The 18,812-nt window shown below is 42.0% G+C and overlaps 1 protein-coding gene across 1 annotated transcript; it reads left to right on the plus strand.

The window, feature by feature from the left end:
• The first annotated feature begins 700 nt into the window (after nt 1-700).
• Nucleotides 701-17,911, plus strand: grhl2b (grainyhead-like transcription factor 2b). The gene is made up of 16 exons (XM_070984662.1): nt 701-992; nt 3,014-3,203; nt 3,936-4,003; nt 4,748-5,132; nt 6,351-6,409; nt 6,591-6,747; nt 7,585-7,696; nt 11,188-11,282; nt 13,230-13,388; nt 14,289-14,346; nt 14,440-14,579; nt 15,913-15,950; nt 16,092-16,183; nt 16,555-16,640; nt 16,744-16,808; nt 16,899-17,911. The coding sequence occupies exons 1-16, from the start codon at nt 973-975 to the stop codon at nt 17,011-17,013; spliced, it is 1,839 nt and encodes a 612-aa protein (XP_070840763.1). The 5' UTR covers nt 701-972; the 3' UTR covers nt 17,014-17,911.
• The last annotated feature ends 901 nt before the right edge of the window (nt 17,912-18,812 follow it).

Genomic DNA, 18,812 nt, shown 5'->3' on the forward strand with positions numbered 1-18,812 from the left:
AATTGTTGTGCCCCACCTCAGCAGCGCTCCAGCATTGTATGACACACACACACACACACACACACACACACACACACACACACACACACACACACACACACACACACATTGTTTGCTCTGGCGGGGTAATCCCAAACACTGGGATCTCCTCATACAATGGCTTCATTAAGGGGGACAATGGTATTGTCTCGGCTAATGACAGGGCTCCTCCCTGCCCTCTGTCTGCTCTGAGATTACCTGAAACACAGACACACAGACGACGAGTCATGAAAATTTAGAGGGGGGAAAGGTTAAATCAGGCTGTGGAAGGAAGAAACCCTGTGGAAGTGTGTGTGGGTGTGTGTTTGAGGCCATCTATGAGGCTGCACAGTCAAGTCCTACCACTGCAGCATCCTTTAACCTAATAAATGTCTTATTCTGTGGAATAACATAGCAGAGATGTTTTCTGGCCATAAATTCCTCGCAGTCGCCTGTGCTTCCCTGTTCTCTGTCATTATGGAGCCCTCAATGCCGTCTTCTCTTTTGCTTGCAGGTGAGGTGGGCCTCTACCTGCCTCTCGGAGCTTTTAGCCAATCACAGCCCCGCTTCGCGCCGCAGCAGCCAATCAGCAGCAGACTCGCCCTCACCCTCAATTCTTTTTACAGCGAAAGAATTTCAGCCAAAGTTGACCCGCTGCCATTAAAGCAAGCCAAGGCAAATATGATAATGCATGGCAGCAGGATATGTTGATGTTTGTCATAATCTGCGTGCAAACTGAGCACAAGACAAGCAGAGAGATTATTGGCTGCTGGGGACAAAAGCGGTTTCACCTGCCAGGTGGAGGGACAGTGAGAGAGAGGGGCAGGGAGAAAAGAAGCGGGGCGAGAAAAGTCGACTTACCTGTAGCCCAACTTCTGGCAGCTCACTCTGTCTGCTACCTGCTCCGACTTGAAAGTCCAGTTTCACAAGGAAGAACCATAGAGGAAGCAAAATATGTCACAGGAGACAGACAAGTAAGTGATCGAGCCAGCGGAGAGGATCTGAGATGATTGCGACTTGAAGGGAAAACACTTTGGTCAAAGTGTTTTCTTTCTGCTCACTAATTAAAATAACCTGTTTTCTATTCGGATCCGGTGTGTAGCGGAGGATAAACAGAGTGTCACCTTGTGTTTATGGCGCTTTTGGAAATTTATGACAAATATGAAAGTGTGTTGCTGGAGGAAACTTGTAAACTTGGCGCCGCGGATTTCGGATTAGAGCTGAATTCGCCATTTTTGACTGATGGAAAAGTCTTCAAAGTGCGAGGACTGGATTTTCTAGCCACTTTTCGTGTGTTTGACTGAACGTAGAGTTTAAGATCTGCCTTTGCATTATGTTACATTTGTCATGTTTTACATCCATACATTTGTCATGTATGGATGTGCTGAGAGCAGTTTGTGCTGCCTGTCGGCCTCCCGTGCTGTTCTGTAACAAGGGAAACTCCTTCATTTATAAGAAATCATAACCTTTGCTTGTGAAAGCTGCTTCTGCTAGAATCAGACAAACATTTCTGCTTAAATTTGATCTTAATTTTTATTATCTAATTCTCTCAGTACGTGTTTAAGTTTGACCAAATCCCATTAATAATTTAATCATTTAAAAAAATATCTCTTTTTGATGATCATAATACAGTTATAAAAGGGAATAACTATTACAAATAATTAAAATTGCTGAGACCACTTGCATGGATTATTATTAAAATAGGCATATTATTATTACTATTATTTATTTACTATTTTTGTTGTTATTAGTAGCAGTAGTAGTAGCATTTTTGGCATCAGTACACTTGGTTGTATGTATATATAAAGCAGCAAAATGCCTCATAAGTCTGTAAATGTGGCAGATCTTTCAGAAAAACAACAACTTCCTTCCACTAATATGACCCGCTACGGTCATATTAGCAGATTAGCAACAGATTAGCTATCATATAAACATCACATACTGTAGATGTCTCTTATACCTGCATGCCAGGTATGGTTGCAGGCGTGGTTGCAGACTAGAAAGAGAAGCTGACTAGAATGTGAAATAAAGAGCAGATCAATAAAAGAAAAGCAGTTTGAATCGCAGCTATAGTGATGATTAATGAATTGGCATGAAGGACTGACAGATGATGTGATAAGCATTAGAAAAGGGCGTCTACAGCTGTGACACTGTAAGGCAGAGACATCCTGTTTGTCACGGCCCCTTATTACATCTTTTTCTATAAAGCTTTACATCAGCATGACATCACAGATTAGAGGCGGGACAAGTGGGTTTGTTGAATTTGGCAGGTAGATCTGGCAGACAGGTGATTCTGCCGATGAGAGAAATCACAATAGTGACACAAATTTTAAGTTAGAAATCTGTTTTTTGAGTTTCAAGCACACAAGTTTCAGTTCACAGTTAAGAATATTCCTGATTGACATTTCCTGCTGATATCGAATAAACAGTTAGATTCAGGGGCGTCATTGTGACCAGTGAACAAATGTAGAAAAAACAAACTTTTACGAGGCTGTAACATTACAAATGATGACTTCCAGGGTTTTTTCAGAAAGGCGTGGCGTCATACTGACACTGTTCGCTGTACAACGTTTTCAAAGTTGACACATTCAGGGCCTCTCTTGTGATTGGCTGCGTTCAACGAGATGTTGTGACAACACTGTGTGTTTAACTGGTCTGTGATCTCGACTTAAGTGAGCCTAAAGAGCACAGAGACAAAACCGTGTCTGTACACACACACACACACACACACACACACACACACACACACACACACACACACAGGGCAGCCACGAAATCACCATCATTTCATCTGTTTATTTGTTCTTTGGTCTTTTATTTGATACAGACGTTGTTCTAAACACTGACAAATGACCATTTTGACTTGAGAATTGAAAAATCACCTGAAGTCGTGGAAACCAACCAAACTTCAGCATTAATGCAGCTAAAACTGGCAGATTGATTTTGAATCTTTTGAATTAAAACATTTATGTGTGTGTGTGTGTGTGTGTGTCAGTAAGCGTCTGGTGGTGGTGGTCCCCAACGAGAGCTCCTTCCCTGCCGTGCGGCGGGCCTACACCAGCGAGGACGAGGCATGGAGGTCGTACCTGGAGAACCCACTGACGGCCGCCACCAAGGCCATGATGAGCATCAACGGGGATGAGGACAGCGCCAACGCCCTGGGCCTGCTCTACGACTACTACAAGGTCTGGAAAAACAGCGGAATCCTAAATGGAGATGGCACTGAAGACGACTGTGCCTGCAGCATTAGTTCACTACACAAGTCAGAGATGAAATGATGTGAATAGAGCAGATGAATCCATTTGTAGACTTACAGAAGATTAATCAGCGACCATTTTCAAAGTCACTTTTTTATCCAGAAATGTTTCCTTTCAAGCTAATTAAGTGAAGCATAGTCTGAGATTTACTCGACCTTTGAGTAAGAGCTGTAAAAAATGAACTTGGATGTTGCACAGTGCCTTTTTTTCAGAGCTGAATTACTTCAGACATAAGCTGCATGTTCGAGGACCAGATCAAATAAGTCTTTGCAGCTACAGTTTTTCATCAGAGCGGTTTCACTGTTTCTTTTGAGGCCTCCCGAGAGAAAGCAAAGAGATCAGCAAAAAGCACAATAAATGTAATAACATTTATTTATCATTTAATAGCATGTTGATTTAGACTTCCCAATGGAACCAACTGTCCAAAAGTCTAAATTCATTTGCTCTCCAACAAATTAATTCACAGCACATTAATTATTATTTCACCACAGTTGTAACTGCGATAATGCTAAAAACACATTGCGCTGAGGCCTGAAGTAAACAGAGTCACAAACCATTCATCCAACACATCCTGACTTTCTACGTCTTCTACAAGGAAGCCATAACTCCCCGACTGAGTGATGTCGACCAACGTAACACATCCTCCGTCTTTCCTTCCAGGTGCCTAAAGAAAAGAGGCTTCTGCCGGTTCCCAAAGTGGCTGAAATGACAGAGGAGCAGGAGAAGAGGTCGGTAAAACTGGGTCTGTCTGTGTTTCGCTCATGGTTGCACATGCACAGGCAAATACTAAACGTGTAGTTGCAAGCAGACCCTTCCCAGCAATGTGTGGAATTAAATCCTGGTGCTCAGTAACTGTAGTATTTGACATGTTGAACCTGTGCTTATATTACATATAAAACAGTTTTTTGAGGGACTTAAGCACAAGTTTTGACAAACACAATGTTAATTTTAAGATGTGTGCTGAAGATAATAGTGATATGAGACAGGTGCTTGTAGTGCGTATGTGCGCAAATATCACGGACGAGTGAGTCGTGTTTCACTCACAATGGATGGCAGAAGCACCGGCTGGACTGAGGCCAATAAAAACCTGCTGATCCCTGCAGAAGAACGAGAAAATACAAAACATTTCATGATATAATGTGAGTCTGCTTTTGGAAAAAAATGAACTTGGGTATGATGAGTATTCAAATCCTACACTGTTTACATCCATGTTTACCACACTGCATCCACACTAATACTCCAGCACTTCAGCACCCCTAAAACATGCTTTTGGAGATGCTGTTCATGCAGTTTTAGTTTCGCAACAGCAGTGCAGTCTGGTACTAACGTGCACATCAGTGTCAGTGCTGTAGCAGTGCTTTGTTAATCATTTGGATGGTGAGGTAGGAGAGGGAGAGTTTTGATGAGTTGATGCATGTCAGTTCTTGTGCAAATGGAGCATTTACTCCTATTTCAACCATATTTTTGTTCAGGTCTACATTGCCAATCAACCCCGGCAGCCAAAGCGAAGTGGAGACAGTGGACAACCGTGTTCAGGTCCTCAAATCTGTTCCCGTCAACTTGTCATTGAACACGGAGCACCAGGAGACCAAACGGGAGCAGTTCAGCAGCTCGCCTGCGGCGGGGGCGCCGTCGGGGGATGGAGGCTCGCCGGCAGTGGCTGTGGTGAAGGCCGAGATGTACGCGCCCGTCTTCATGACGGGATCGGGGCTGCACTACAGGGTAGAAGGGGAAGAGTCGGCCAGGGTGATCTACGAACAGAGTCCGTATGAGGTGACCACCGTCAGTCACAGCTCGTACGTGAAAGACGACCAGCAGAGTCCACCGGACAGCCCGTATGAAGAGGAGAGAGACGGGGTGAGAAAAGACGTCACGGTTCATGCTGATACTGTGTTAACACAGTAAAGAAAAAATACACCCCGAAAGAGGCGTATTGTAAGACGAGATACTAATCAGAATGTGATCATTTGCTAATCCTAATCCAGTACAAAGACAATACTTTTAATGTTTCACCTCATCAACTTTATTGATTCTTGTAAATATATCCTAATTCTGAATTTGATGCCAGCAACATGTTTCAAACAAGTTTGGACAGGAGCAACAAAACAGTGGCAAAGTTGTGGAATGCTCCAAAAACACCTGTTTTGAACATTCCACAGGTAAACACGGCTTGTTTACATTCTGGTTTAATTTATGTTTTATACGACAGGGTTGTCAATCTGAAGGGTCTTGAGGTAATTAAATTGATTTCATGTGCACAAAATCAGGTTTGTTTCTCAAGTCGTATTCCTCTTTTCTTCTTCAGGACAGGTCAGTTTAAACCTTTCGAGGCTTTAAAGATGATTAAATTTTGAAGCTCAAGTTAGCAGTTGACTAGTAGACATATTAAATCCATGAGAGGGGGTCACTAACAAACAGTGCTTCATTTTAAGGGGGCAATTTGATTATGAGATCCCAAACTAGATCTTTTAGTGTCAGTCTGTTTTGTTCTTCCTCCCTCAAAATCGAACAGCAGCAGCTTCCGTCGAGACACATTCACAGACTTCGCAGAATGTAGAAACAGGATACGTTTTGCATGAAAGCGGTTCAGCTCTCACTTTTTCTCAACTGGAAAAACTTGCTCTTATACTGTTATTATTCTGTTAATGTTATCTGCTCCATCTGCTCGTACAGTGCAAACCACAGCTGAATGAATGATCAGCCGATTGTAGACAGATGCAAGACAGATTAATGGGAAGGTCAGAAAGAGAAATCGCCGTGCTGGAAGACTCAGTGTCACACGATCTTTAGAGAACATGACCTACGTGAAGGCAGATAGATGTTTAGATATGATTCCCTGAGAGTCCAGAGATTCATTGCCTGAACAGGAATCTACATGTAGTTGTTGAATTAGTTCCCTGTTTGCATGAGATCTCCATGTTGTCCCTCTGATCTTAAGTTATGACAGCACTGTGTCTGAACTGTGTGTTTTTTCTCTTTTCCAGCATTGTTTAACCAGTTCCTGTCAGGCTAAATGAACTCGTCATTGTGCCCAAATAATTTCCTCTTTCTCTGTGTTTTCTGCGTTCTCAACAGAAGTACCACACACCTTCCTCTCTGGCTCCAGATGACTTCTTATTTCACCAGGAGGGAGTGTAAGTCACTCAGTCGGCTCGTTATTACTGTGTTATTATTATTATTTAAATGTGTGCCATTTTGAAATCAAAACACTGACCTGAAGCGATGCAGAGAGGAATGCAAAAGTGTGTGTTGTACCCCCATCCCAGCTTGTTATGTCTAATCACATATTCTCTTGGTGTGTGTTTGTGTGTGCAGCGACAGCTTCCAGTACACGCTGGACGCCACTCGCTCGCTGCGTCAGAAGCAGGGCGAGGGACCGATGACCTACCTGAACAAAGGCCAGTTCTACGCGGTGACGCTCAATGAGCTCAGTGCCAACAAACGCCTTCGTCACCCCATCAGCAAAGTCCGGGTGAGCCCATCAATTCAGACTTTATCGTCAATTTATTTTCCGTTCGGCCTCAGTTTTGTCAGGTTTATTTTTTCCCAGTTGGTCTTATTTGCCTTAACTGTATTTTACCCATCAGGATAATATAATACCAATGTACTGTGTAATGTGAAAGGTGTCGCTCATAGTGGAAAACCTACAATTATCGTGCAGTTCTTCTCAGGTCCACAGCGTCTTTCAGTTCATTTTTTCAGATTTATGGCCTGCAAATTTACAGCTTTGATTCACTCTCACTGCTGTAATTATTGTAATTTCCTCCTGTAGCCATTTTCAGCGAGATCTCTGATAAACCTACTTAACACTACGTGTCCAGCGCTCAACTGAAGCTGAGCTGAAGAGCCAGATGTTTCCCCTGGGAAGTCGGTAGAAACAAAAAACGAGCTAAAAGAGTGACTTAAATTGGTCAGGGGAACACAAACACAACTCTAAATGAAGTGATGATTAAAAGATCATTCTGGTTTATTGCAAATTCAAGGTCTTTATTTTTGTGTTCTTGGCCATCATTTCTAATTGTTATTATGATGATGTTCCCACATGGCACTGTCATGACTAGAAGTCCTTCAGGTTGCTGCATTGCCTAATCTCAGAGATGAATTTGGTCAATGCAAACGCCTTTATTATTAATCATCCTTTCAGGAAGTCAAAGGAGACAAGGATCTGATGGGATCTGATGCTCTCCTGTAAGGTTACGATCCAAAATGCTTAGTCCCAAACACACGCGCTGCTGGTTCAGCTGAATCATCTTTATCTGAAACGTTCCCATCATTCGGTGGAGACTCATCGTCTTGTTCTCCCTCTCAGAGTGTGATCATGGTGGTGTTCAGCGAAGACAAGAACCGAGACGAGCAGCTTAAATACTGGAAGTACTGGCACTCTCGGCAGCACACGGCCAAACAGAGAGTCCTAGACATCGGTAAGACTTCTCACTTTCTCCATGCTTACATGTGAACGACAGCGAATTCTTCAACTGCCAAACGACTGAATCAAAACACACAAACCAAAAGACAATGACAGATTTATGTTATTGCAAATGCTGGAATGCACTCAGCTAATAAACAAGGCACGACCAAACTGAGAGCAAACAAGCCCCCACCCAACTGAACTGCCTGAGGCTGTTCAGCTGCCCACCATCAGGCACACACCTGAATCTCTTAATGTCTAGGTGTTGCTGGGACACACAGCGCAAATCCGCTAATCTTCTCGACATTGGCCGTGAGATTGAGCAAAACACTGATGTGAGAAAAATCTTGATAATCCAAAACAATGTGACACTTTCTCCCTCGCAGCATTTCCCACGGATGTATACTACAGTCCTGAAGCCTCATATTTGTATCTTAAGACTTTTGACCTTTTGTCTGCCGTTTGTTTTCGGTTGACGGATTTGAATTTGAACCAAGCTTTTCTACGCCTTGTTGAATGTGTGTGAGAAGCTTGTAGGCGGTTTGCATTTGACAAGCTCGGGCCTGCTAACCAGGCAGAGATTGGGAGGTATGTGGGAGACCTGGGGTGGATGGGCGACACACATACACATACACACCTATACGCAGCTTGTTGGGACAGGGAGAGGAATGCTAGCCACACTGTTACCTTAGCTGGTTTTGGTCTGTTGAAAGTAATTCTTGCCCAATTTAGATCTTCATTTTAATTCCTCTATCTACATGAGCCACGACAAATCAGTCTGCAGTTCACACACGTCTTTCTATATGCTACAACAGAGTGTGAGATGGATACCATGGTCGAAATAAGAAAAATGAAATAAGATTAAGATTAGTTTTGGACTTTTCTGAAATCTTTTCTTCTTTATTTTGGAACAGAGAAAATCACTCTTTGATAGACAGCTTTGACATGGGTCACAAATGTCCATCACCTGAATGTAAAAGAATAGTATGTTATTTTGGTTAATTTGCTTTCTTGGTGAGAAGACTGATGCCGCTATCATGTCTTTTTGGTAAATATGAAACCACAGCCAGGAGGTGTTTAGCTTAGCTTAGCATAAAGCCTTGAAACAAGGGGAAACAGCTAGCTTGGCTCTGTCCTGCGGTTACAACACCTCTTACGCTCACTAATTAACACATTAACAAGAAATCATCTGGCACATAATCCCTCATATGACCACAAATTGACATTTTTAGAATTTGCTTTTAGTAAAGATTAAACAAACTAGATATAACATGTTAATGAGTGAGCTTTGCAGGTGCTGGTAGGCAGATTTTATTACAGATCTAGCTGTTTCCCCTCCCCTGTAGCTTCATATTTATTGTACAGACATGAGAGTGGTATCAATCTTCTCATCTAACTCTCTGCAGGGAGGCGTTTTTCCCAAAATGTCAAACTATTCCTTAAGGGGTCACATGCAAAATGCAAACATAAGTATTTAGCACATTTTAGAATAAAACTACTTGAGATAAAGTGACTCCTGAAACTCGTAACTAAAAAGTCTTCTGGTATTTGGCTGCTTAATGACCTTATTTAAAACATTTTCTATTAGAGCCGTCAGCAGATCCTGTTCAGAGAAAGTGTGTTATCTTTTTCAGCATGATTCCCTTTCAGCATCCCGTTTGGCTTTTGCCAGTATCACAGAGCGTGTTTGTGTGAATGTATAAATAGATATTGTGCATCTACAGCTTGACCCACAGGGCTGAAATATTTTTCCATCACACTGCCATGGATACTTATCAGCTCATAGATACTCATAGATATGCACACACGCTTTCAGCATGTACAAACATTGTTCTCCAAGACAGAGTGCAAATGAGGATGCTGAGAAACCACTTAACTCGCTTCAGATACTAAAGAAGTCCAGCAGCTGGAGACAAACAGTCCAAAATGTAGAAGTATTCAGTTTAATAACTTTAAATGTTTAGGAAACTTGTAAACGTTCACATTTGAGAAGCTGGGATCTAATCTCTTCAGCTTGAATTTATAGATGTGAGTGCATTACTGCTTTAAGGTGGAGAATCTCCACTCAAGCAGCTCTGTAGGTCAAATGACAGACCCCCTCCTCCCTGCTCCCGAGAGCCAGGCCGGCCTGTAGCTTGTAACCTGAGGCTGTCCAGAGAGCTGATTTGAATAGCGTTGGAGGATTTGTCGGGGGAGGGTTTGGGTGAGGTGGGGGCGCGATGCTTCATCATGCCCCTGGGCCGTGTCTCGGGGTGGATCATTCAATGGAGGATACTGGAGGATAAGCATGTTGCTACCTGCCCTGTTGCTTTGTGCACCTGCTAAAGAACCAGGAAGTGTCACTGTAAAGGTGGTTAGGATGATGGAGGAGGTCAGAGGTCACTAAAGGAGAGGGGGTGGGGGGGTGCTCAGAGATGTGACCAGCAGAACTGTTCTTGGATGATCCACTTCTCCAGAGTCGTTCAGCCCAAATCGTTATACACATTTTTATTCTTGCAGTTAGCAACTCCCAGACTGGCTCTTCAGAAATGCTTGTTGGATGGTTGAATAGCTTCAGAAACCCCCTCCCCCCACACCTGTCTAACATTTGATGAGGGGCGGCTGCAAAGAACTGAGTGCAACACTACGAATGTAAGGAGTAAAATGTGTGTTTCTTGGGGACTATTTTCACTGGTGGAACAACACACATTTATGAACTCTAGTATGTGGCGTGACTCATGTGGCATAGATTTCTATGGTACAGAGGAATATTGTTAGTTGGATCAGTTCATTTATTTTTCTTTAAATCCACTTAAAAAGCAGCAGACTTCGGTTGGACCACTGATGTAAATCAGCTCTGGAATGTTACACTCCCATGAGCAAACACTGCTGTTGCTTAAAAATGGCTTTTGACATCTAGACAACCACTTATCTCCAAAATCTCACGTGTTCAGGAATCGAGCAAAACACTCCTGCCCTCATCTCCATGAAAGCTGCAATTCTCGTCTATAGTTATGTTTGGAGTTGACTCTGAGACCATGGTTACTTGTTTCAGGCCACTGGACTTTTATCACAGCATACCAGTGTACCCAACACCTTGCATTCAAAGTCCCTCCAGTTTGCAGACGCACAGGTCAACAATAGCAGCCGATGCGCTCACCTGACTGGCTTTTAATATGGCTCTCAGAGCCAGATGGCCTCCTGCGTTTCCTCCTGCTGCCTTTGAAGCCTTTGAGAGTTTGTTTGCTCAAACAGATAAGGGTTTTATCTTATAAAATTGAAGCGTGCCATTTGATTGCTTATCTTAACAAGCAATAGCTACCTGCTTGTGTCATTCATTGACCACTTTTGGCTGTTTGTGGAGGATTTTATCAGAGGGGACATATGATGTTTGGTATTTACTCTCAAAATACTCATTCTGGAGCACCAGAATATGTGTACCTGAATGTAAAGTGTTGCTGAAGTTATATATGAAGGGTGGTGGGACTGCGCAGAGATAAACCATCCCTCTGTTTTTCCTCACAGCTGATTACAAGGAGAGCTTCAACACAATCGGCAACATTGAAGAAATTGCCTACAACGCCATTTCCTTCACCTGGGACGTGAATGAAGAGGCCAAGGTACACAACTACAAATTACAGTCTCTTTCTTTTTCCCTCTACATAAATGTCACGGTAATGTTCCCAGAAACTGGTCTACTATATTTGCTCTGGCTGGAGGCGTGTTGTAGATGTTAGAAAAGCAGCAGGACAGGTTTTTTGTGCTGATCCAAGTATTGGCAAACAAATACACTCACTCGCTTTTGACTGTGATGCAAGCAACTAAACTGTAGACATCACTAAACTGGTGAAAGAAGTCGCCAACATTGCGTTACAGTATGAGCCCAGAAAGCCTAAAGCAGCTCGTTCGCGTCGGCTGTCCGCCATAAAACTGATGGGCAGCGTTGTGTACTTTTGCTCTGTTTGTCTTTGTCTTTGTGAAGCCCACTCCTTTGCGGCCACTCCTTAGATGGACCCACGTCACTGTTTGAACTCCAGAGGCCCCTGAGGGCCAACACGCACCAATCCCCGTCCCCACCCTCTGTTGTTTGTTTTGCCCTCATTTCTGTGTGAATGCGACGGACTTTGTGTGTGAGTCAGTCTCTGTTTGTGTGTGTTATGTGGCTCCTTCATTGAAATGGCTGCCCGGGGACAAAGACGTTGCTGGAGGAAATCCAAGCACACTTCTCTGGGCCAATATTGACTCTTTCTCTCTGTATATCTCTCCCTCTTTTTCACTTAATCTGTGGGAGAATTGAGTCTAAATATATCAGGAACAGGTGTAACACCCAGGTAGTTTATTGCCTGCCCTGTTGAAGTGAAAGAATTAATCCAAATGTCCTGGAAGTCTACAAAGACACAGGACAGCTAAAAGAGAGACATCAGGTTTATTTGGGGGCAGTTTTTAGTATCCAGCTTGGGATGACTAAACAAAAAATGTTCCAAATATTAAATGTACTTCATGTATATTTAGAGGAAGACACTTTCATTTTGTGATTTTTGCCTTTATTTCATAACAGACAGTGGAGATCCCCCGTCAGACTCAAAACCAAGAAGTTGTGGTTACATGGTCATAACTTTGGCATTAAGAGACCCTAAATAATATTTTGTATTGAGTTACTAAGCTAAATGTGTGTTCTCATATGGTCGCTTTCACAGGCGGTTACTCTTTAACCAGCTTCATCCACTCCCGCCCTTCAAGGCTTTATACTATTTAGCAAATATACAGGTATATGTTCTAGGAATCATTTCATTGGTCTGGTATTTCATTGGCATCTATTGGCTGGGAAACGCAAAGCTAGTTGGATGGCAGGTTTTTGAGGCAGAGTATTACTGAAGGTGAAATGAATGAATGAATGAGTCATGCTCTCAAGTTGAAAGACATCGCTCTTCAATGAAGAGTGGAAGAAAAAAGCCCGACATTACAATGGCATCAAGACCCACACGTGTGATGTGCAAATATGTATTGTAAGTTCACAGTTGTACCTCTCAAGGTATAAATACAGAGAAAAGTGTAGATGAATGCAGAAATAAATGGAGAAATAGAACATTGTTCTGTGACTGCATGAAGCCTTCAATAAGTAAGTTAGCAGCAGTTGCCAGTTTATTAAAGAGTCAATTTGCTCAAATGACCAAAAAAAGGAAGAGTTTCTTGCTAATCCCCAGTGCTATGTAACCATGCAGTTACATGTAGTTTTGATTTCTATCTGCTGGGATTTTGAGATATCTGAAACTTCTGCCGCCAACCAAATGCAACACAGGTGAAAGGAATTTTGTTTGTGTTTTTTCAGACAATATGATAAAAAAAAAACCTCTCAACAGTCATGTATCTCTCCAGAGATAATCTCCTCCACTGGGTAATCCATCCTTCAGCCACAAATAAACAGAAAAATATGCAAATGTATCCAGGTTTTTCATTTTGTGTTCAGGTCCAGCTTCTGTTTGCTCTGTTGTGGATGTGTTGACGGGTTAAAACTGTGTACAAAACAATGAAAACGATGTATGTAAACCTGTTCTGGTCTGCCGCAGATCTTCATCACAGTCAACTGTCTGAGCACGGACTTCTCCTCACAGAAGGGGGTCAAGGGTCTTCCTCTGATGATCCAGATCGACACATACAGCTACAACAACCGCAGCAACAAGCCTCTGCACAGGGCCTACTCACAGATCAAGGTCTTCTGTGACAAGGTGAGACATCACGTCCTCTGCAACAGTTGTGAGGATGAGGTCTGGAGAAGATTTTCGCTGCATTCGTCGGTAAATTAAAGGAAACCATTTGCATGCAAGTAAAACTTTTGGGGTTTATGGTGATGAGCGATTTTCGCCCCCTGTTGTCATTATGAAACAGTGTTTTTGTGTCATCGTAAAGGAGGAATATTGCTCATTTGTGATTAGGGCTGCAACTGACTATTATTTTGACAATTATTTCCTGCTTAATTGGTTATTTATAAGACTAGGAAATAATGAAAAACGCCTCCCCACAGCCCAAGGTGATGGATTGTTTTAGTCGACCATCGGTCCAAAAACTCAAAGATATCCAGTTTTCCTCTCAATTCCTCTCAACCAGGGAAGAATTTGTATTTTTGCTTGAGGAATGAATCAGTCGATCAAGCAGTTATTCAATCAGGGAGCTCCCTGTTGAACATTAATTTGCTGCTGTCAGATTTATTTTCAGTCGTTTCGATCCAAATGACAGTAATCGGGATCTTTACCTTGAAGTGAAAATGCTGCAGTGTGTATTGTAAATGTGTGACAGGAAGTGTGTTTGACTGCACAGTTTACAGGCATATTGGTGGAATGAGGGAGGTAAATCATGTCGTCAGTCCTCCCTCTAGTGGTCTCACCTGCACAGTGAGCCTGCAGATGCACCTGTGCACGGACACAAACACACATGCACATGCACAAGCATACACGCGCAGTGTAATGGTAAAAAAGAAACTTTTAAGTGAGAGGCTGCCATTTGATTGTTGTAAAATTGAGGCTTTTCCATCCAGCAGAAACATTATGGTGATTACTGATTTTGTACCAGAAGTATGGTAAAAAGAGCATTTCCACAAACTGATGTGTTCAATCTGTTCTTTTTCTCAGGGAGCAGAGAGGAAAATAAGGGATGAGGAGAGAAAACTGTTCCGCAAGAAGGCAAAAGGTTTGAGCCACTTGACGGATATTTGTTTTCAATTTTAGCATCAGAAAACATCATGGATGCAGAGTGAGAACGTTCTTTTTCACTGGTGTTCAGGGAAAGACGGAGGTGTAGGCGTGATAGCCGTCCCCAAGAAGTCCGACACCACCTATTTCAAGACCATGACCGACCTGGAGGCTCAGCCCGTTCTCTTTATCCCCGACGTTCACTTTGGCAACCTGCAGAGGGCCGGACAGGTAGCTCACCTCCACACGCATTCCTCCGTGAAACAGAAGTGAAAGAACTTGTTTTCTTATCAGCGGAGTTCATCCACTGAAAAGGTGAAACTGGAGCCACAACTTCAGGTTGACCTGGTGGATCCTGACTCAACTTGCACTGCACTGGAATATCTCCATTTTCTGTTCATTCTACTTTTACTTAACTACATTTCAGAGGGAAGTGTTTGTACTTTTTACTCCAGTAAACTTATTTGACATGATTTGAAACGTTACCAGATGAGCGGGGGTCACCTTTCAGACGTCTTTCACCTCCTTTACACCTGGTATTAAAATGGGATCTGGATAATAAACGATTCAATTTTACCTTTGCATTTTTTAATGCATTCTTGTTATCCTCATTGAGATTGATCTCTGCTCTCCAGAGTAAAACATGCGCAGAAGTAATTTGATGTCAATCAGCCCCAGACTACATTAAAAAATCAGAGTTTTGTGAGTTGTTGAGCTCAGGGAAACTTTATCTCCCTGAAAAACTCTCTACGACAAATTCTGAAGTATTAGTGCCCTCTTGTGAATTTGGCTAGTGCAATACTTAAAAACTGGTGTGCAGGTTACTCTGTTACTAGATAAATTATAAGCTTTGTTAAGAGCAGATCAGCTGCACAGATGAATGCAGCTCACACCCAGCTATTCCTTACCGTGTACACAGTTCTGTTGAAAAAAGCATCTCTCTCAGAGAATAAACATATAATCAGTCATATAATCAGTAATTACAGGCGTGGCTCTTTCAGCCTTCTCACTTGCTCGCTCTCTAAATTTGAACAGCATCTTATGATTTCTGTTCACTGTAAACAAATATATGTGTGTTGTGTGTGGATGCCAGCACGTTGTACGGATCGTGTTTACACAATAAACGTAAGATCCGAGCACAATGCGAGCCAGATGACCTCCAGGTGAGGTCAGGCAGATCTGATGGCGCTCAGATTATGATGCATCAAAGTGAGATTTCGCCTGTAAACTCCACAGAGGATTTTATTTAAACAAATGTTTGATGCTTGAAGAGGTCAAAACTCTCTTTGGAGGGGCCCTGACCCCAAGATTGGGATCCACTGGACTAAACTACCTACTTTCCCAGTTTGGAAAGTATTTTAAACTGGCTTCACTTCAATCAGCTACAACAGTAGCTAAATGTTAATTACACAATGACAGTCTAATCATATGATATATAATAAATAAATAAATAAATCAAATGATTGATTACTGAGTGATTTTAACTTACAATGCAGTACTTGTATATTATTGTATTTATTAGTGCATAAAGTTTAAAACTAATTAATTAATACTTCATTTCCAGGTGTTTACCTTCAACACAGAGGAGATCGAGAGAGAAGGGTGAGTGTGTGAACATTTTCATTTACATCAGGTCACACAAATATAAACTATGCAAATAAAAGCACCACATACAGCAGAGGCGCATGTCACCACAAATGCAAACGCTTTGCACGTGAGCTTGACGCATGATGTCTTTTTCAGGAGTGTGCTGGTGAAGAGGATGTTTAGGCCATCAGATGAAGATCTGTGTCCGTCACCTCACAAACAGATCAAAGAGGAGACACATAAGAGAGGTACGCAGAAGATGGCTGCCTCCTCCTCTCTGCTTGTCCATCTTTCTTTTCTGTCTGTCTCTTTTGAACTGAGAACTGAGAAATATCTGCTTTCAATCTGATTTTAAATACACCCAAGTTGCCATGGAGTTGATCGATCAAGTCCTGCAGTCTTCATTAGCAGATTCCTAGTTGCCATTTACCAGTAACCAGTGTTGCAGACCAAAGCCACATTCCTGAGGCAGTGAGATAGTCTGTATGAAACCAGTCTAATATTGACATCTCTCTTTAAGTATTGCTCTATATATTGGCCTCAAACACAGGTGTATGAATTATATAAACTGATACTGCAGCTAACAGCTGAAGGTTCATTCCTCCTCCTCTCTCTGCAGTGCTGCTGTACGTAAGAAAGGAGATGGACGAGGTGTTTGACGCTCTGATGCTGAAGTCTCCCACGCTCAGAGGCCTGATGGATGCTGTGAGTGATGCCTCTCTGATTGCATGTGAGAGTGAGAGTCAAAGGCACAATTTGTTTGCAGCAGAGCACCTGTTCACAAACTGCCTCCATTTGTCATGTGTAGATATCAGAGAAGTACGGCGTGCCCACAGAGAGGATAGCCAAAGTGTACAAGAAAAGCAAAAAAGGGTGAGTGAAGAAGTAGAATGTAATCTTAGGCCTAGTCGGAGCCTCAAGCTGTGCACATGAAATTAAACATTAAAGCGTCTTTTGTGTCAGGATCCTGGTGAACATGGACGACAACATCATCGAGCATTACTCCAACGAGGACACCTTCATCCTCAACATCGAAAGCTACGCAGACGCCTACAAGATCACGCTGACAGAGATCTGACAGCTCATCGGCTGACCTGAAGGGCTGCAGGTAGAGATGAAAAAGAGAAGCTGTGACTGCTGGTTGGCTGAAATCCACAAGGCTGCTATTGACTGGCTGATAAGCTGACTGACAGTATTGGAGACAGCCCTTTGGTGGCGTTGCTCCGACACTCTGAGGTCAATGTCGACACACCTGATCCCCCTCTGACACTGAAGCAAGTGGGATTTTCTGTGTAGGAGGAGGACAATCACATAAAACAAAAAGAGGACATTATAGCATTTCTCATGAACTGGTTATATTTACTTCTTCAAATTATGTCCTCCACAATTTTTATTGTATAAAAGAATTTGTACTTTATTCTCTTTCTGTACAGTCTTCTGTTTTTGCCAAATAACACATTGGGATTAGCCTCATGAAATCCCTGATGTACTGTATGTAGCCGTAGCTTCAATTATTGGTCTTGAGTAACTTAGCAGCTTCTTTGCATGCCAGCTGTTGTTTTTGTTAGTTGTGTTATTATTTATTAATGCTTTTAATGACCATGTTTTGCATTTCTTTAGCAATTTATCCAAGAATTTCAAGTACTTTACATTTCAGTGGCATTTTTCTAGTCACCCTCTTTAAGAGTACTCAAGGAGTTTTTAAATGGCTTATCTATTTTTCAGCCATTGCTGTACTATAAGTGTGTATTTGTAGGACCTTATATGAGATGGTGATGACTAAACAACTTAAGAGGGGTGATAAATGGCACTTGGTTGTTGTGTAGTTCTCATGTGGTTGGCTGTGTTGAAAAAAATGAATAAAGATATAACCATAGGGATGTCATTTTTGGAGCCATGCTAGCAACTCTGTGAGGGGCACAGGTTTCTTGGCGCTAAATGCTAACGTACATGCTAATATACTGATCTTAAGCAGGCCCCACATAGGCATTTATGTAATGTCTTCATCATGTGTGTTGTGTTTTAGGCCACTTAACTACACCGAATCACATGAATTCCAGATGAGGTGTCAGTTGTTGTTTTACACCACTAAGCTAGGCTAGCTTAGCTTGTGCTAAACTTGTTACCTTTTTCATTATTCCTTTCATTATGAGAATTAGCTACTATCCCATGGGAGTTATCAAACCAAATTACCAACTGTCAAGATGTCTATTGATCAAATTTGATCATTTTCTATTAGAAAGAGAGCACTAGGAAAAAAAGCAAACCTGTCTCAAGAGAGACAGTGTTCATCTCAACAGCTAGCTTTCCTTTCATATAGCGTCAGCGCTCATTTCAGCTCTCTCTGTGGCAGAACTGTTTTAGCTTTTTGTCATTTAAATATTTTTACATGCTGTTTTCACTGAAATTGTATATATTGAAGACATATTTTGTTGAAATGTGATTGTGGTCTGAACAAATGTTTGACCATATGTATTTAATGTTACTGTAGTTTTAGTTTACTGTGTTCACCATCTCCTAGTTTGGCATGCTAGTATGGTAACCCTTGCTAATAGTAAGCACTAAGCACAGACTAGAGCTGAAGCCAGTGGGAATGTCATTATCATTAATTTTGCAGACATTTGCTTTTGAACTAAATTCTTGAACAAATAAAAATGTTGACCTGATGGTGGTGCTGTGAGTGTGAGGCTGGACCTAGACACAGGTTTCTTTGAGCTAAATGCTTACATGAGCACACTAACATTCTCACAATGACAATGCAAATATGCAGTTAAGCAGATGTGTATATGTTGCATGCATGTTAACTATTTTGGTGTTAGCATGCTAACAGTAGTCAGCACTAAAAATTAAGTATTGCTGAGGCTAATGGGAATGTCA

This window comes from Chaetodon trifascialis, chromosome 17 (genome assembly GCF_039877785.1).
Source record: "Chaetodon trifascialis isolate fChaTrf1 chromosome 17, fChaTrf1.hap1, whole genome shotgun sequence".
Classification (NCBI taxonomy): domain Eukaryota; kingdom Metazoa; phylum Chordata; class Actinopteri; order Chaetodontiformes; family Chaetodontidae; genus Chaetodon; species Chaetodon trifascialis.